Source organism: Thalassophryne amazonica, chromosome 16 (genome assembly GCF_902500255.1).
Source record: "Thalassophryne amazonica chromosome 16, fThaAma1.1, whole genome shotgun sequence".
Taxonomy (NCBI): Eukaryota; Metazoa; Chordata; class Actinopteri; order Batrachoidiformes; family Batrachoididae; genus Thalassophryne; species Thalassophryne amazonica.
Window position 1 is genome coordinate 21,039,285 of NC_047118.1, and position 16,306 is coordinate 21,055,590.

At 41.3% G+C, this 16,306-nt stretch overlaps 1 protein-coding gene across 6 annotated transcripts in view; it reads left to right on the top strand.

Moving 5' to 3' along the window:
- Positions 1 to 16,306, top strand: part of adgrl1a (adhesion G protein-coupled receptor L1a) — a 381,665-nt gene that overhangs the window by 356,566 nt on the left and 8,793 nt on the right. For 3 of the 6 annotated variants that reach the window (XM_034190600.1, XM_034190603.1, XM_034190602.1), the window contains 2 exons: positions 1,978 to 2,019; positions 13,364 to 13,486. In XM_034190600.1, the coding sequence (XP_034046491.1) occupies positions 1,978 to 2,019; positions 13,364 to 13,486 (165 nt within the window). The remainder of the gene's footprint in view (positions 1 to 1,977; positions 2,020 to 13,363; positions 13,487 to 16,306) is intronic. The other 3 variants (XM_034190604.1, XM_034190605.1, XM_034190606.1) reach the window with 1 other exon arrangement.

Consider the following 16,306-nt stretch of genomic DNA (forward strand, 5'->3'; position numbering starts at 1 on the left):
AAAACTATATGGATTTGATGACGTGCGATTACACCAATCATGCTTGAACCCTCGTGCGCATGCGTGAGTTTTTTCACGCGTGTCGGTGACGTCATTTCCCTGTGGGCAGGCCTTGAGTGAGATGTGGTCCCCCCCTCTCGGCTGAATTCCTTTGTTTCACACGCTGCTCGAGACGGCGTGCGTTGCTTTATCAAAATTTTTCCTGGACCTGTGAGGAATATCCGAGTGGACACTATTCGAGAAATTAAGATGGTTTTCGGTGAAACGTTTAACGGCTGATGAGAGATTATGGGGTGTTTCTGTCGGTGTAAGGACTTCCCATGGAGCGGGACGTCGCGCAGCGCTTCCAGGCGCCGTCGTCGGCCTGTTTCGAGCTGAAAACATCCTAGTTTAAGGCTTAATTCACCCAGGACGTCGTGAGAGAACAGAGAAGATTCAGAAGAGGCCGGCATGAGGACTTTCCATAACCGACAGGTGTGAAAAAACTCTCGCATGCCCACAAGGGTTCAAGCATGTCTAATGTAATCACACGTGATTCAAATCCATATGGTTTTTGAAAAAAATAATAAGGTCGGATACTTTTCTAATAGACCTCATATATATATATATATGGTGGTTTGTATGTCACATGATATGGATTATTCGTACCATTATTTTTATTTATTTATTTATTTATTTATTTTTATTTGTTTATTTAGCACAAAATAAAACACAAAATAATGTATATACATAAAACAACCAAAGAGAGAGAGAGAGAGAAAAAATACAATATAAATAAAGTGCAAGGGAGTGGTGGAAGCCAAAAGTCCACTCCCAAACAAAGCAAACATAACAGAATACAAAGGAATTACACCATTTTTTTCCAGATTAAAACAAATCATTGTAAATTTGCCATTGTGTTCCATTTACCATGCAATTTTGGTGCTATTTAGCACGCAATTTTGATACTATACGAGTTGTGCTATTGCACGCAGCGACCACCAGGTGTGCTCACAGTAGCGGCGACAGTGCTTAGCTTATAAACAAACATGGCGGGAGCTTATTGCCGTTGCTCATTCTTCTAACACAAAAAAGCTTCCAGTACGCCGTAAGCCAGCTAGAGGCATGTCTTTAGGTGAAGCGGAACCGTTGTCGGATGAAGAGCTCGACACATTTCTATTGCAATTTTTCACTGGACCCAGAAAATCAGACGTCAGTCTGTACACAGTATCACCCATGGACTACATCGTCAAGATTGTTTTTGAACTATGTGACTGTTTTAGCAAGATGAGTGAGAACAATTTTGGATTGGATTGCAGTGCTATTCAAAATTTGTGTTGGGCTGTTTGGAATCTGTTGACGTCAAAGGACCAGTGACGCACTCCAAAATGTCTCTTTCCCTTGTTTGTAAATTAATAAAATAGCAAATGACAAGGATCTATTTTAGCCGTTTTAGAAAACAAATAATGAACATTTTTTTCATTCTTGCAATGGAAAGAATATTTCATGAGGTGACAGATGAATTGTTGCATTCAACGAGGCACAGCCAAGAAATATTCTTTACCACTGGACTTGTAAACATTCATTATTTGTATAATATATACCATTTCTGTCAGTAAATATATTTCTCTCATAAATATATATTTGCTTTGGTTTCTTTGCATGCTTGGATTATGTGGGTTGTTACCAACTTCTGGTGAAAATTGAATATCAATAGCACCTTTAGAAATATATTTACTGAGAAAAATAGTGACGTGTTCAATACCTATTTTACCCACTGTATGTGCAGACAAGAGACACATAAGTCTAGTTCAGCTTTATTCACACACAAAAAAACCTTCTGCTGGGTTTTGAAGACTTATTTCACTGTTCTTAACTTTCATAACTGTTTATTTCTCTGTTCATAACTTTCTGTGCAAAGTACTCTCTCTCTCTCTCACGGGCCCCATTCACTGTGTACTTCGCTTGACCATGTTCTTCGCTTTCTTTTTCTTTCAGTAAAAAAATCATGCAAAATCCTTCCCGCAGTGTTGTGCAGAGGTATGTCAGCTTGAGTTTTATTACATAACCACTGTGAAATTATCAGAAAGTAATGGTTTACATTTCCAATTTAGTATTGTCTATTTCAATACACAAAAGATCTGCCTTTCTCACTGACAGCCATACCTGCTCCAAATCCATCATTTGTCTAGTATGTACTTACCATTCAGTAGGGGGCAGATAAATCTGTAGGAAAAAACAATAAGTTACTCACTACATTTTGCAAGGTACATGCCAATAGAATTACAACGCCTTATAATTCATAGCCCCTTAATTCTCCCACTGAACATTTAAATACAGGTCATAGTATGTGCTTGTTAGGGTAGTATGGTGGTGCAAGCGGTTTGTGTGCATGCTTCCAAAGCAAGACATTGTGTGCCCAATTATCCGTGTATGCCTGCAGCTGCATCAGGAAGGGCTCTGTTGTAGTGACCCTGAGCAAAATACAACCCCTGGCAAAAATTATGGAATCACCGGCCTCGGAGGATGTTCATTCAGTTGTTTAATTTTGTAGAAAAAAAGCAGATCACAGACATGTCACAAAACTAAAGTCATTTCAAATGGCAACTTTCTGGCTTTAAGAAACACTATAAGAAATCAGGAAAAAAAATTGTGGCAGTCAGTAACGGTTACTTTTTTAGACCAAGCAGAGGAAAAAAATATGGAATCACTCAATTCTGAGGAAAAAATTATGGAATCATGAAAAACAAAAGAACGCTCCGACACATCACTAGTATTTTGTTGCACCACCTCTGGCTTTTATAACAGCTTGCAGTCTCTGGCATGGACTTAATGAGTGACAAACAGTACTCTTCATCAATCTGGCTCCAACTTTCTCTGATTGCTGTTGCCAGATCAGCTTTGCAGGTTGGAGCCTTGTCATGGACCATTTTCTTCAACTTCCACCAAAGATTTTCAATTGGATTAAGATCCGGAGTATTTGCAGGCCATGACACTGACCCTATGTGTCTTTTTGCAAGAAATGTTTTGACAGTTTTTGCTTTATGGCAAGATGCATTATCATCTTGAAAAATGATTTTATCATCCCCAAACATCCTTTCAGTTGATGGGATAAGAAAAGTGTCCAAAATATCAACGTAAACTTGTGCTTTTATTGATGATGTAATGACAGCCATCTCCCCAGTGCCTTTACCTGACATGCAGCCCCATATCATCAATGACTGGAAATTTACATGTTCTCTTCAGGCAGTCATCTTTATAAATCTCATTGGAACGGCACCAAACAAAAGTTCCAGCATCATCACCTTGCCCAATGCAGAGTTGAGATTCATCACTGAATATGACTTTCATCCAGTCATCCACAGTCCACGATTGCTTTTCCTTAGCCCATTGTAACCTTGTTTTTTTCTGTTTAGGTGTTAATGATGGCTTTCGTTTAGCTTTTCTGTATGTAAGTCCCATTTCCTTTAGGCGTTTTCTTACAGTTCAGTCACAGACGTTGACTCCAATTTCCTCCCATTCGTTCCTCATTTGTTTTGTTGTGCATTTTTGATTTTTGAGACATATTGCTTTAAGTTTTCTGTCTTGACACTTTGATGTCTTCCTTGGTCTACCAGTATGTTTGCCTTTAACAACCTTCCATGTTGTTTGTATTTGGTCCAGAGTTTAGATACAGCTGACTGTGAACAACCAACATCTTTTGCAACATTGCGTGATGATTTACCCTCTTTGAAGAGTTTGATAATCCTCTCCTTTGTTTCAATTGACCTCTCTCATGTTGGAGGCATGATTCATGTCAGTCCACTTGGTGCAACAGCTCTCCAAGGTGTGATCACTCCTTTTTAGATGCAGACTAATGAGCAGATCTGATTGATGCAGGTGTTAGTTTTGGGGATAAAAATTTACAGGGTGATTCCATAATTTATTCCTCAGAACTGAGTGAGTCCATATTTTTTTTTCCCTCTGCTTGGTCTAAAAAAGTAACCGTTACTGACTGCCACAATTTTTTTTTCTTGATTTCTTATAGTGTTTCTTAAAGCCAGAAAGTTGCCATTTGAAATGACTTTAGTTTTGTGTCATGTCTGTGATCTGCTTTTTTTCTACAAAATTAAACAACTGAATGAACATCCTCTGAGGCCCGTGATTCCATAATTATTGCCAGTGGTTGTAGTATGTTCTTGTTGTGTATAGAGCATATAACTGACCTGCCAATATGTAGACCTGGGTGTGAAAATCTGCTCATGCTGCCTGTCTGCGTTCTTGAACAAGACACTTAATTGTCATTGTCTGAGTGAAAGTGAAGTAACCTGCATCAGACTGTCATCTGATCCCGAGGGAGTCATAGATGAGCACCTGTGTCACAGACCAAATGGTCCCCCCTAAAAATTGCTCCGCCCTGCCTTCACTGTGCATGCATCTTTTTTGACCACAGCAGTTCTTCTGAGAAGGACTTTCTTCACCCAAAGTGATCAAATGGGATTATTAAATAACAAATGGACTGCATTTATATAGCGCTTTTCCATCTGCATCAGATGCTCACAGCGCTTTACAATAATGCCTCACATTCACCGCGAAGTGAGGGTGCTGCCATACAAGGTACTCACTACACACTGGGACAACCAGGAGATTAAGACCTTGCCCAAGGGCCTTTAGTAATTTTCCGGTCAGGCTGGGATTTGAACCGAAGATCCTTTGGTCTCAAGCCCAACGCTTAACCACTAGACCATCACCTCCCCATTAACCATCAGATGACAAGGTAAAACCTCTTAAATCATTCTAAAGTCAGTTTTAAGCAGAAACGAGGAGATAATCAGTGACGCTTTGAAATGACGGAGGCGCAGTGAACGCAACAGCTAGCAGCTCATGTAGCTACAGCGTTCTGACCGCTTCCTCTGTCTTTTATTATCAAATAATGTTGAATTTATGTGGAAATGATTGTTGTACAAAAGCTTCAGATATCTGTTGCTGAGATAGATGATGACTGGAGTGCAGTTTGAAGCAGAAACGAGGTGATAACCGGTGAACCACGGCTGATGACTCATGCGCAGTGAAGGCAGGGCGGACCGATTTTTTTTATGGGGGACCGTTTGGTCTGCGACACCAGCACCAATGGGCCTCAGAGCCTACATACATGGGACTTACTTTTCTTCTTCGATTTTGAAGACCTGGTTTTGATTCCCAGTCATGCTACTTTTCTTGACTTACTTCTTCTACTTGGTCTGCTGAGTGTCATTATGACGCAGCAGTATAACTTCAAAGGAAACTGAAATTTTGATAAAAGCTTATCTCAGGAAAGGTCATTTAAGTGTGTAGGTTATGAGAAATTTGTACATAAAATGACAGTTTTGGCTACCTTTGGTGGTCATGTAATACAAATTACATTTCCTGGCTAGGCACCATCTGTGAATCTCATATGGGCTCTGCCGTGGAATTAAATACCATGACAGTTTGGGGCATATCCAGTTCAAAGGGAAGAGCCAGAATGTTATGTGATGGAGTGCTTTAATGGGCACAATGATACAAGTTAATCTAATTGCTGTGTAACTTGAAATAGCATGTGGGCTGTAAAATACACAAGATAGAGCCATTAGGAGCCTTTATTCTTGGTCAAGACAATGAAAAGCTCATTAGATGCACAGATATGGTCTTCTATTGCAGATTATTGTTTTGCAGTATTGTTAATGATAGGGTTGGGATGACTAATGAAAATCATGAGTTGACTATTCGGCTTTTAAACTTAACTATAAATTAAAAAGGTGAACTCTAAGCAGTGAATCTACAAATTAGGTTTAATTTTTTTAAAAGGTGTAAACAGTATATTATGTACGCTGTGAACTACATGGTGCTAGTAGTTGCAAGATATTTGTTTAAAGCCCTTAAGTGAAGAGCGTGCTGGCTGGTGGTGGATGTTGGTTGTGCTGAGTTGTGCTGCGTTGGTTATTGATTCATCTCTGTCCTCAATCAAACAATGTCTGAAAAGCTCCTGTTTCTGATAGCTGTGCAGGAAAATCTTAATTACCCAACTAGTCACATACTAGCGAGTTCTGATCTAGCTGTAAGCTTCAATTGTCTCAGCTGAAGCACACCTGGAAGAAGAAAAAGTTGCAGTTCCTTGATCGGCCACTTGAGGCTGGCTACAACAGTGAGCAGGTTCCCGCTCAAGACCAAGTTAGAATGTCCAACATTAGAGGAGAAATAAACATGTTTACAGCCTGGGACAAAAAAAAAAACAGTTTTGGGCTCTATTGGTAGTTCCCCCTCCATGACAACTGTATCCCCTAGTAGGGGTATTTTTTTCTAACTTCTTAGTTTAAGACATTTTAAGCCATAAAGTTATGCGTAATTAGGGGCGTGGTTGCTTTGAGTGACAGCTGCTGACCCGAGCGTCAGTTGCTCAGTGGCCGCTTGACGTGGCTAACACATGTGTGCTAGCTGTTTTTGGAGGGCTTGCTGTCATTTTGAGCATTTTATTACAAATACCTGGAATAATTTGGCTTTGATGCGTGGTGATATATCTCTGCTGCAATATTTGTGCTGACTGAAATTTTTGTGTTATTTAATGTTATATGCTCCACCATGAGCTCGGAAGGTTTGCTGTCCCCGCCCCTGCAGGGAAAAGAGCCTGCTGGCCCTTTCAGTGTCAGACAGTTTGAAAGTTTTTAGGAGGTGAGCCTAGAGGGCGGCATACTTATCTGCTGCCGGCCGGGGGATTCCGCAGAAAAGTGACCAGTCTTGTTGCCGTGTAGCTGCTGAGGGTCGACACAACGTAATAGTGCCTCATATCGTCCATGGTGATGTCCCGCAGTGCAACCTGCACCTCAATTTGGGTGAACCAGTCCACGCCCAAACCTCGTGGACTTTCAGTGACACTGCATTCACCATCAAAACGCTGAAAAGCAGACGTTGAGTTGGACGAAATGAGGAGAGACAATTTCTACAGTCTAACACGCTTGGTGTGTCCTTTATTCACACAAAAGTCAAAACTCAAAACTGTCCAGGGACACAAATTTACATAGGGGTCCACCCGGCGTCATACCCCTCAGGGGGCTTGTCCGTACAGCAGGTACAAACAGTTGTCTGTGCTTGGCACAATGCAGTGATCAAAGTTTGCATACACTTTATCAAGACAATCTTTGGAAACAATCAATAGAACATTGGAAAAGAGATGTGCGCCTCGGCTCATTAACATGTCAGGTGAGGAGCACAATGTAGGCCTGGCCGATTTGGTCTAAAAATAAAATCTCAGATTTTTTCAGAAAAACTATGACTTTTGATTTTTTTTCCCACCTACTTAAAAAAAAAACATTCAGTACAAATGACAGAGATAACTCAAAACAAGTTTTGCTTTTATTTGATCAAAAACTTAACAAAAGTAACCCTACTTACCTGCTGGAATTGAAGCTCCAGCTGTTCTTTAGTTTTAAAAAATAGCTTGGGTAAATTAATCCATCAGAGTGAGCTGCTTTTAGCGGGAGTTTGCGCTCTTGTTCACCTCAGAAAATTTCTCCCACACGGCTGTTTTAGATGCTGGAATAAGTTTGTTGTGCGGCTGCATTTTTGTTGCATTTTTGTTGGGCTTTAGAATAACTTTGTAGCATGCAGTCACTTGTTCCACGTCTGTCGCAGGAATCCCAAACCGCTGACGAAACTTGCGCTCCATTAGCAGTTAGCCATGTTGTTGTTGTTGTTGTTGCGTGAAAGAAATGGGACGGGGGAGCCATGGTTGGTCCTGGGGACAAAAAAGTGCGCCATAGCAAGAAGAGAAAAAAATCACATTTTTTATTTTTTAAATCGTCCGCAACAAAAAACTCAAATTAATCGATAAAATCAATATATCGCCCAGGCCTAGCACAGTGCAACGTTGGGTGGCGGATATTTACTTGTGAACAGGTTTAACGTATGCAGGATTGGTTCATCAACAAAGCAGGAAACACAATGTATTTGTAAGTGGCTGACATTTACATGTGAACAGGTTTAACCTAGATCCACCGGTGGTGGTCTTACTTGGTGAATTATGTCTGAACAACCTCTTGTGTGTCCTCGTGCGTGAATTTGAGCTACAAAAGCAAGTTACTTTGTTATGAAAAGTATTTAACATGTATTTTACCTGCATGTCTCACTAAGCAGGAGGAACATCATAGACTAATGCGCTATGGATGCATGTGATTTTCCTTTCCGCCATTCAAAAAAACAAAACGGTGCACAAAGCAACTCGCCTTTGCTGTGATGATTTGAGATATGTCTTATGATGACCTTGTTCACAGAACCTGCAACAAAATAGTTGTAGATGTCTGGGTGCTGAATATCAGGGACATATTTGCATGCTGACAGCTTTGAAAACATCTGCAAAAAATAGGGGTCCTGAAGGCCAGTCCACACATTGTTCATCATATTCTTCACTGACTTCGCTACAAAAATGAATTTTGCTTTTAGATTGTGGAATTTTGGAACATTTAGCTGCTGTAAACAATTGATTTCTTTCCACAATTTCCCATCCAACATGGAGGTGTATCATCTCAGGGCCTGGTTTGGTGATGTCCGTGCATACCCTCCATAGAAACCTACAGGTGACGTCACACAGGCTTTATCCAATATATGTAGAGTCTATGGTTGCAATCGTCTTTTACGTCCCAAACCTAATGATGCCACAGTGTGACACCAGCACAGGCTCTCACATTTAAACTGTTAATCAGCAACATTGTTGTCCTTTTTACTCTGTTACTACATCATATTGTAATTTTACCCTGCGGGTCACAGCCCCAGTTCAGCCTTTAATTCTTGCACAAAGCTGCACATGGTTTGTTTTTGTGAATGCTGTGATGGCGGCTCCTGCACACAGCAGCCTGACGTGCACCAGCAGCTAATGAAGGCGCGGTTAAACCCGCACAGGAAGTCGCAGGTTCTCTCCGCCTCAGTAACAGGTGGCGTCACCACATCACCCCTCAGAGACACAGAGCATCAAGGTGGGCTCAGGTTCTGGATTGGGGACTTGTTGATAATGAGACAGCGACAGTTGCTAAATCAACCATCACTCTCTATGCTAATTTTATCCATTTTGTTTTTAATGAACTGATTAGCGTGTGAGTGAACAGGGGGTAATTATTCTAATTGAGAAGAGTGACAGGAGGAAAGCAGGGGGTGAGGAAGATCTACGTGTCAGCGAGAGAGCTGGGAAACGTAAACATTTGTGTGTGTGTGTGTGTGTCTATGTTAGTGCTGTCTTTGAGTTTAACTCCCATGTGTGCAAAGGGTTGTTTAATGGGTTTAGATGTTTTTAGGAGCTGTTAGAATGATTCTTTTTTGTTGTTGTTACAAATGCACATTTATGTGCATGTGCACCTTCACACAGGTTAGTTTTCATGGCTTTGTGTCAGAATGGAGTCATCGGCAGACGTGGACGAGACACAAAACGTGCATCATCCCATGACGAATTGTCAAATACAAACTACTGTGCCGTCAAGCCTTTATTTTCTGTGCTTCTTAGAAACATTTGTCAGCTGGCACAAAATGAAAGATGAAGGGGAACAGGACAGGGAGAGGAAAACAGAGAGAGAGAGAGAGAGAGAGCGGCACCATCATCGACGCATAATTAAAAAGCCTGAATCTGGTGAAGAGACGCCGCATCGTTATCACTGGCATCTTGGATCTCTTTGATTTCTCCACTTCACGTCTTTATGAACCACAATCTTTTCTCGACAATAATAATGTGTCAAAGAAAGAAGTTGTGCACACACAGAGGTACAACTTCCCATAATCCCCCTTGCCCTATTTTCTGTCTCTAATTAAAGCTGCACAGAACCACAGTGAGCAGCATCTTTTGCTCCTGTGATGTGACGTATTTCTGTGTGAAAGAGATTTCACACGGGATTTCATGTAGAGAAAGTGGGTGAACACAAACTGGATGACACCGCCCCGCTTTGAGCTACGGAGGATTAACTTTACTTTAACATATCCAGCTGTTCGTTGGACGCACTTCATTCATATGAACAAATTCTGGCAATAGATGTGGTGATATCAAGGATTCCAATCAGAAAGGAATTATTCTGATCAGTGAATTCACAGGTATTATTTTCATGGCTGTGATTTTAAAAAATTGTATAGATACACACGTTTATATGTGTTGCTCTAAACAATTGGACTGGCTATTTTTACACGCACAAAAAGCAGCTCCTATTGTTGACATGCCCAACAAAACACACACACATACACACACACAGAGACGCATGCACAAAATATTTTATTTCAACAGTGGACTCACATTTATGTATTTTTGCTGCTCAAACTGCAACAGGAGAGATTTTACCTTAATAAAGATTAATTCATTGTCTATACCTGCTTACTCCAATCAAGGGGCACAGTGGGGCTGGAGCCTATCTCAGCAGTCACAGGGTGAAAGGTGGTGTACACCCTGGACAGGACGCCAGCCTATCACATGGCCACATATAAACACATTCACGCCTACACCTACAGTCAATTTAGAGTTTCCAACTAACCTAACCTGCGTGTCTTTGGATGTGGGAGGAATTACATAAGGAGGATGTTGGAAGATGTGTCGAGATATTCTGCAGCTGCTTCTGCTGCTTAAACGCAGTAGCCATGTTCAGACATGCTTGAACCCTCGTGCGCATGCGTGAGTTTTTCCACGCCTGTCGGTGACGTCATTCGCCTGTGAGCACTCCTTGTGGGAGGACTCGTCCAGCCCCTCGTCGGAATTCCTTTGTCTGAGAAGTTGCTGAGAGACTGGCACTTTGTTTGATCAAAATTTTTTCTAAACCTGTGAGACACATCGAAGTGGACATGGTTCGAAAAATTAAGCTGGTTTTCAGTGAAAATTTTAACAGCTGATGAGAGATTTTGAGGTGATTCTGTCGCTTTAAGGACTTTTCACTGCGCGAGACGTCGCGCAGCGCTCTCAGGCAGCGTCGTCAGCCTGTTTCAAGCTTAAAACCTCCACATTTCAGGCTCTGTTGATCCAGGACGTCTTGAGAGAACAGAGAAGTTTCAGAAGAAGTCGGTTTCAGCATTTTATCCGGATATTCCACTGTTAAAGGAGATTTTTTTAATGAAAGACGTGCGGGCGGATTGCAGCGTCGGCTCGCAGCCGCCGCAACGCTCCGTCACAGGAAAAACACCTCTGCTGGAAGCCTTAAGGACAAGTTGGAACATCTCCAGCTGATAAACAATTTCTCATATACTCACTCCACTGAAAGCCATCAAAAGCCAACTGGATTTTAACAAATGGTTATCAACACGGAGGTGTTTTTCCTGTGCCGCCGCGCCGCGTCGGCTGCGTCCGCACGTCTTTCATTAAAAAAATCTCCTTTAACAGTGGAATATCCGGATAAAATGCTGAAACCGACTTCTTCTGAAACGTCTCTGTTCTCTCACGACATCCTGGATCAATAGAGCCTGAAATGTGGAGGTTTTAAGCTTGAAACAGGCTGATGACGCCGCCTGAGAGCACTGCACGACGTCTAGCACCGTGAAAAGTCCTTAAAGCGACAGAATCACCTCAAAATCTCTCATCAGCTGTTAAAATTTTCACTGAAAACCAGCTTAATTTTTCGAACCATGTCCACTTCGATGTGTCTCACAGGTTTAGAAAAAATTTTGATCAAACAAAGCGCCAGTCTCTCAGCAACTTCTCAGACAAAGGAATTCCGACGAGGGGCTGGACGACTCCTCCCACAAGGAGTGCTCACAGGCGAATGACGTCACCGACAGGCGTGGAAAAACTCACGCATGCGTACAAGGGTTCAAGCATGTCTGACGTAAAAACATATGAATGAAATCCATATAGTTTTTGAAAAAAATAAAAAGGACCTATACTTTACGGACAGCCCTCGTATATATATATATATATATATATATACATATTTATATATTTATTTATTTATTTATTTTTGCTGATGAACACATTCTTAGGGTTCACATTTCATGCTACATTTAATGGAAACCAGGAATTATGATTTTTTTTTTTTTACAACTCAAAAACACTTCTTATTAAGCTATAATCAAACAAACAGTCCCTCCACTGACACATTTTGACAAACCAAGTAAAACACAATATCTTAACTAACGTTAGTATTGACAGTTGACACCGCAGACCCATGTGACTTTTGTCTTTCACGTCCAGCAGATATGCCTTCAGCATTATGTTGGAACCACAAAAATCTCTCCAACCAGTGAGCCACACTGGTTGGAGAGATTTACTTAATCTAGTTGCATCAACTGGTTGCACAAAATCTGGTTATTGATATGGCAAAAGCAGATTGTTACAATTTATTGTATGTTTTCCATTTAAACAACCAAACACATGGTACTAGATAACAAAACTAGATTAAATAAATAACTTTTTTTAGAGTGTATTGCTGCTACTAATAGTACATTTTATGTACAGAGCGCTTTACTAAACAACATTTTGCACAGTTTTTTTTTAAGTACAGTTCAAGAAATAGTAGAAAGAATATGTTAAAACAATAAGGAAGGAAGGAAATGAAGGAGGAAGGAAAGAAGTTTGTCACAAGTAACTGTGAAAGTTTAAGAAAAATGAAAGAATGTTGAAAAAGAGGGTGTGTGTGTGTGTGTGTGTGTGTGTGTGTGTGTGTGTGTGTGTGTGTGTGTGTGTGTGTGTGTGTGTGTGTGTGTGTGTGTGTGTGTGTGTGTGTGTGTTTTGTACCAGAAAGATGGAGTGTAAGTGTGTGTGAAGTATGAAAACGACAAATTAAAAGCTGTGTATGAGTGCATATTTTCATTTTTTCGAGCTCCGTGCTCTCTTGCTGTGCATGATGAACGGTAGGCGTGGGACCTGAAGGTTGCACTTTGCCTTGAACTACTCTCCGTCATGCTGTCCTATTTTTAATTTCATGGCATTTCTGTTTGAGTCGCCTCCGGCTGGAGCCGTACATGGGCATTATACATATTCTCAGTGTGCCATTTCTGTGAATTATATTTGTCTTGTAGTGGCATTCACATTTCACTGTGAAATTAACTGTGTTTCAATGGCTGCACCCTCGACTTCATAATGGTGTGCGTTTCTGTTCTCCACCCCCCCCCATTGTCAGGAGCCAAAGGGGGGAGAAATGAATGGCAGTGCTCCAAACAGTACGTTTCTCCTGCAACTGTGTTTTTTACTCAAAGGTTACGATCAGCAGGCATAAACACTAAGAACACTGCAAATGCATTACACCATAAAGCATAACAAAAATATCCCCATCTGAATAAACAGTAAATATTTTTATGATTCCTGATGTTAATAGAGTCTAGAAATGTGGATTTCAGAACATTACACCTGCTGTCTGCAGTATTTCAGCTTGTCCAAGGTAAAGATGAAAAGATTTTTTTTATGACAGATGCTTATCTTTATAATATTTGTGTCTTTTAGCAACCATGGGCAACCATCTTCTGACTAACCCGGTGCTGCAGACACGCACTGGGACCTCTCCCTACAACACTCTGCTGGCTGAGAGCTTCACGCCGCCCTCACCGGGTGTCTTCAATTCTACTGGTTTGTGCTTCATAAATGCTCAGTTTTTTTATTCTTGTCTGGAGTTGTGCACAGTGGTGGCTCCAGAGACTTTTTCTTTGGGGGGCTATGTAGTGGCATGTTTATTTCATGGTGGGGGAACCAAATTTGTAGTAAATATCTGTATATACATGATAATTCTTGCCTTGGTACAAATCTTCCCCTCTCAGTTTTGCAACTACAATCACCGGTTTCTCCATATACTTAGACCCATTGAAGATCTAGGTCCGTGATCAAAGAAAAGTCCACACGTTGAGCTCAGATTGGTCTTCAAAATACACAAGGGGGGCATTTTGAAAAGATAGAGCAGAACCAGCTTGTGGATATTTGACACCATGTAAAAATCTCATAACTTACAGTGAGGAAAATAAGTATTTGAACACCCTGTGATTTTGCAAGTTCTCCCACTTAGAAATCATGGAGGGGTCTGAAATTTTCATCTTAGGTGCATGTCCACTGTGAGAGACATAATCTATCAATCAATCAATCAATCAATTTTTTTATATAGCGCCAAATCACAACAAACAGTTGCTCCAAGGCGCTTTATATTGTAAAGCAAGGCCATACAATAATTACGTAAAAACCCCAACGGTCAAAACGACCCCCTGTGAGCAAGCACTTGGCGACAGTGGGAAGGAAAAACTCCCTTTTAACAGGAAGAAACCTCCAGCAGAACCAGGCTCAGGGAGGGGCAGTCTTCTGCTGGGACTGGTTGGGGCTGAGGGAGAGAACCAGGAAAAAGACATGCTGTGGAGGGGAGCAGAGATCGATCACTAATGATTAAATGCAGAGTGGTGCATACAGAGCAAAAAGAGAAAGAAACACTCAGTGCATCATGGGAACCCCCAGGCAGTCTACGTCTATAGCAGCATAACTAAGGGATGGTTCAGGGTCACCTGATCCAGCCCTAACTATAAGCTTTAGCAAAAAGGAAAGTTTTAAGCCTAATCTTAAAAGTAGAGAGGGTGTCTGTCTCCCTGATCCGAATTGGGAGCTGGTTCCACAGGAGAGGAGCCTGAAAGCTGAAGGCTCTGCCTCCCATTCTACTCTTACAAACCCTAGGAACTACAAGTAAGCTTGCAGTCTGAGAGCGAAGCGCTCTATTGGGGTGATATGGCACTATGAGGTCCCGAAGATAAGATGGGACCTGATTATTCAAAACCTTATAAGTAAGAAGAAGAATTTTAAATTCTATTCTAGAATTAACAGGAAGCCAATGAAGAGAGGCCAATATGGGTGAGATATGCTCTCTCCTTCTAGTCTAAAAAAAAAATCTAAAAAAAATCTGGAAATCACAATGTATGCTTTTTTAAATAATTTATTTGTATGTTACTGCTGCAAATAAGTATTTGATCCCCTACTAACCAGCAAGAATTCTGGCTCACACAGACCTGTTAATTTTTCTTTAAGAAGCCCTCTTATTCTGCACTCTTTACCTGTATTAATTGCACCTGCTTGAACTTGTTACCTCTATAAAAGACACCTGTTCACACACTCAATCAATCACACTCTAACCTGTCCACCATAGCCAAGACCAAAGAGCTGTCTAAGGACACCAGGGACAAAACTGTAGACCTGCACAAGGCTGGGATGGACTACAGGACAACAGGCAAGCAGCTTGGTAGAAAACAACTGTTATGATTATTTATTAGAAAATGGAAGAAACACAAGATGACTGTCAATCTCCCTTGGTCTGGGATTCCATGCAAGATCTCACTTTGTGGGGTAAGGATGATTCTGAGAAAGCTCAGAACTACACAGGAGGACCTGGTCAATGACCTGAAGAGAGCTGGGACCACAGTCACAAAGATTACATTAGTAACACATGATGCTGTCATGGTTTAAAATCCTGCAGGGCAGCAAGGTCCCCCTGCTCAAGCCAGCACATGTCCAGGCCCATTTGAAATTCACCAGTGACCAGCTTGGATGATCCAGAGGAGGCATGGGAGAAGGTCATGTGGTCAGATGAGACCAGAATAGAGCTTTTTGGGATGAACTCCACTTACCATGTTTAGAGGATAAGAACAACCCCAAGAAAACCATCCCAACCGTGAAGCATGAGAGTGGAAACATCATACTCTGGGGGTGCTCTTCTGCAAATGGGACAGGACGACTGCACCGTATTGAAAGGAGGATGGGTGGGGTCATGTATTGCGAGATTTTGGCAAACAACCTCCTTCCCTCAGTAAGAGCATTGAAGATGGGTCATGGCTGGGTCTTCCAGCATGACAATGACCCCAAACACACAGCCAGGGCAACTAAGGAGGGGCTCCGTAAGAAGCATTTCAAGGTCCTGGAGTGGCCTGGCCAGTCTCCAGACCTGAACTCAATAGAAAATCTTTGGAGGGAGCTGCAACTCCAAACCTGAAAGATCTAGAGAAGATCTGTATGGAGGAGTGGACCAAAATCCCTGCTGCAGTGTGTGCAAACCTGGTGAAAAACTACAGGAAACATTTGACCTCTGTAATTGCAAACAAAGGCTACTGTACCAAATATTAATATTGATTTTCACAGGTGTTCAAATACTTATTTGCAGCACTAACATACAAATAAATATTAAAAAAATCATACATTGTGATTTCCGGATTTATTTATTTATTTATTTATTTAGATTATGTCTCTCACAGTGGACATGCACCTAAGATGAAAATTTCAGAACCCTCCATGATTTCTAAGTGGGAGAACTTGCAAAATATCAGGGTGTTCAAATACTTATTTTCCTCACTGTATATGGGCTCAGCCCTTATCAACATCTATCCGTATTTCTACACCCCACGCAACCACGTGGAGAACATGCAAATT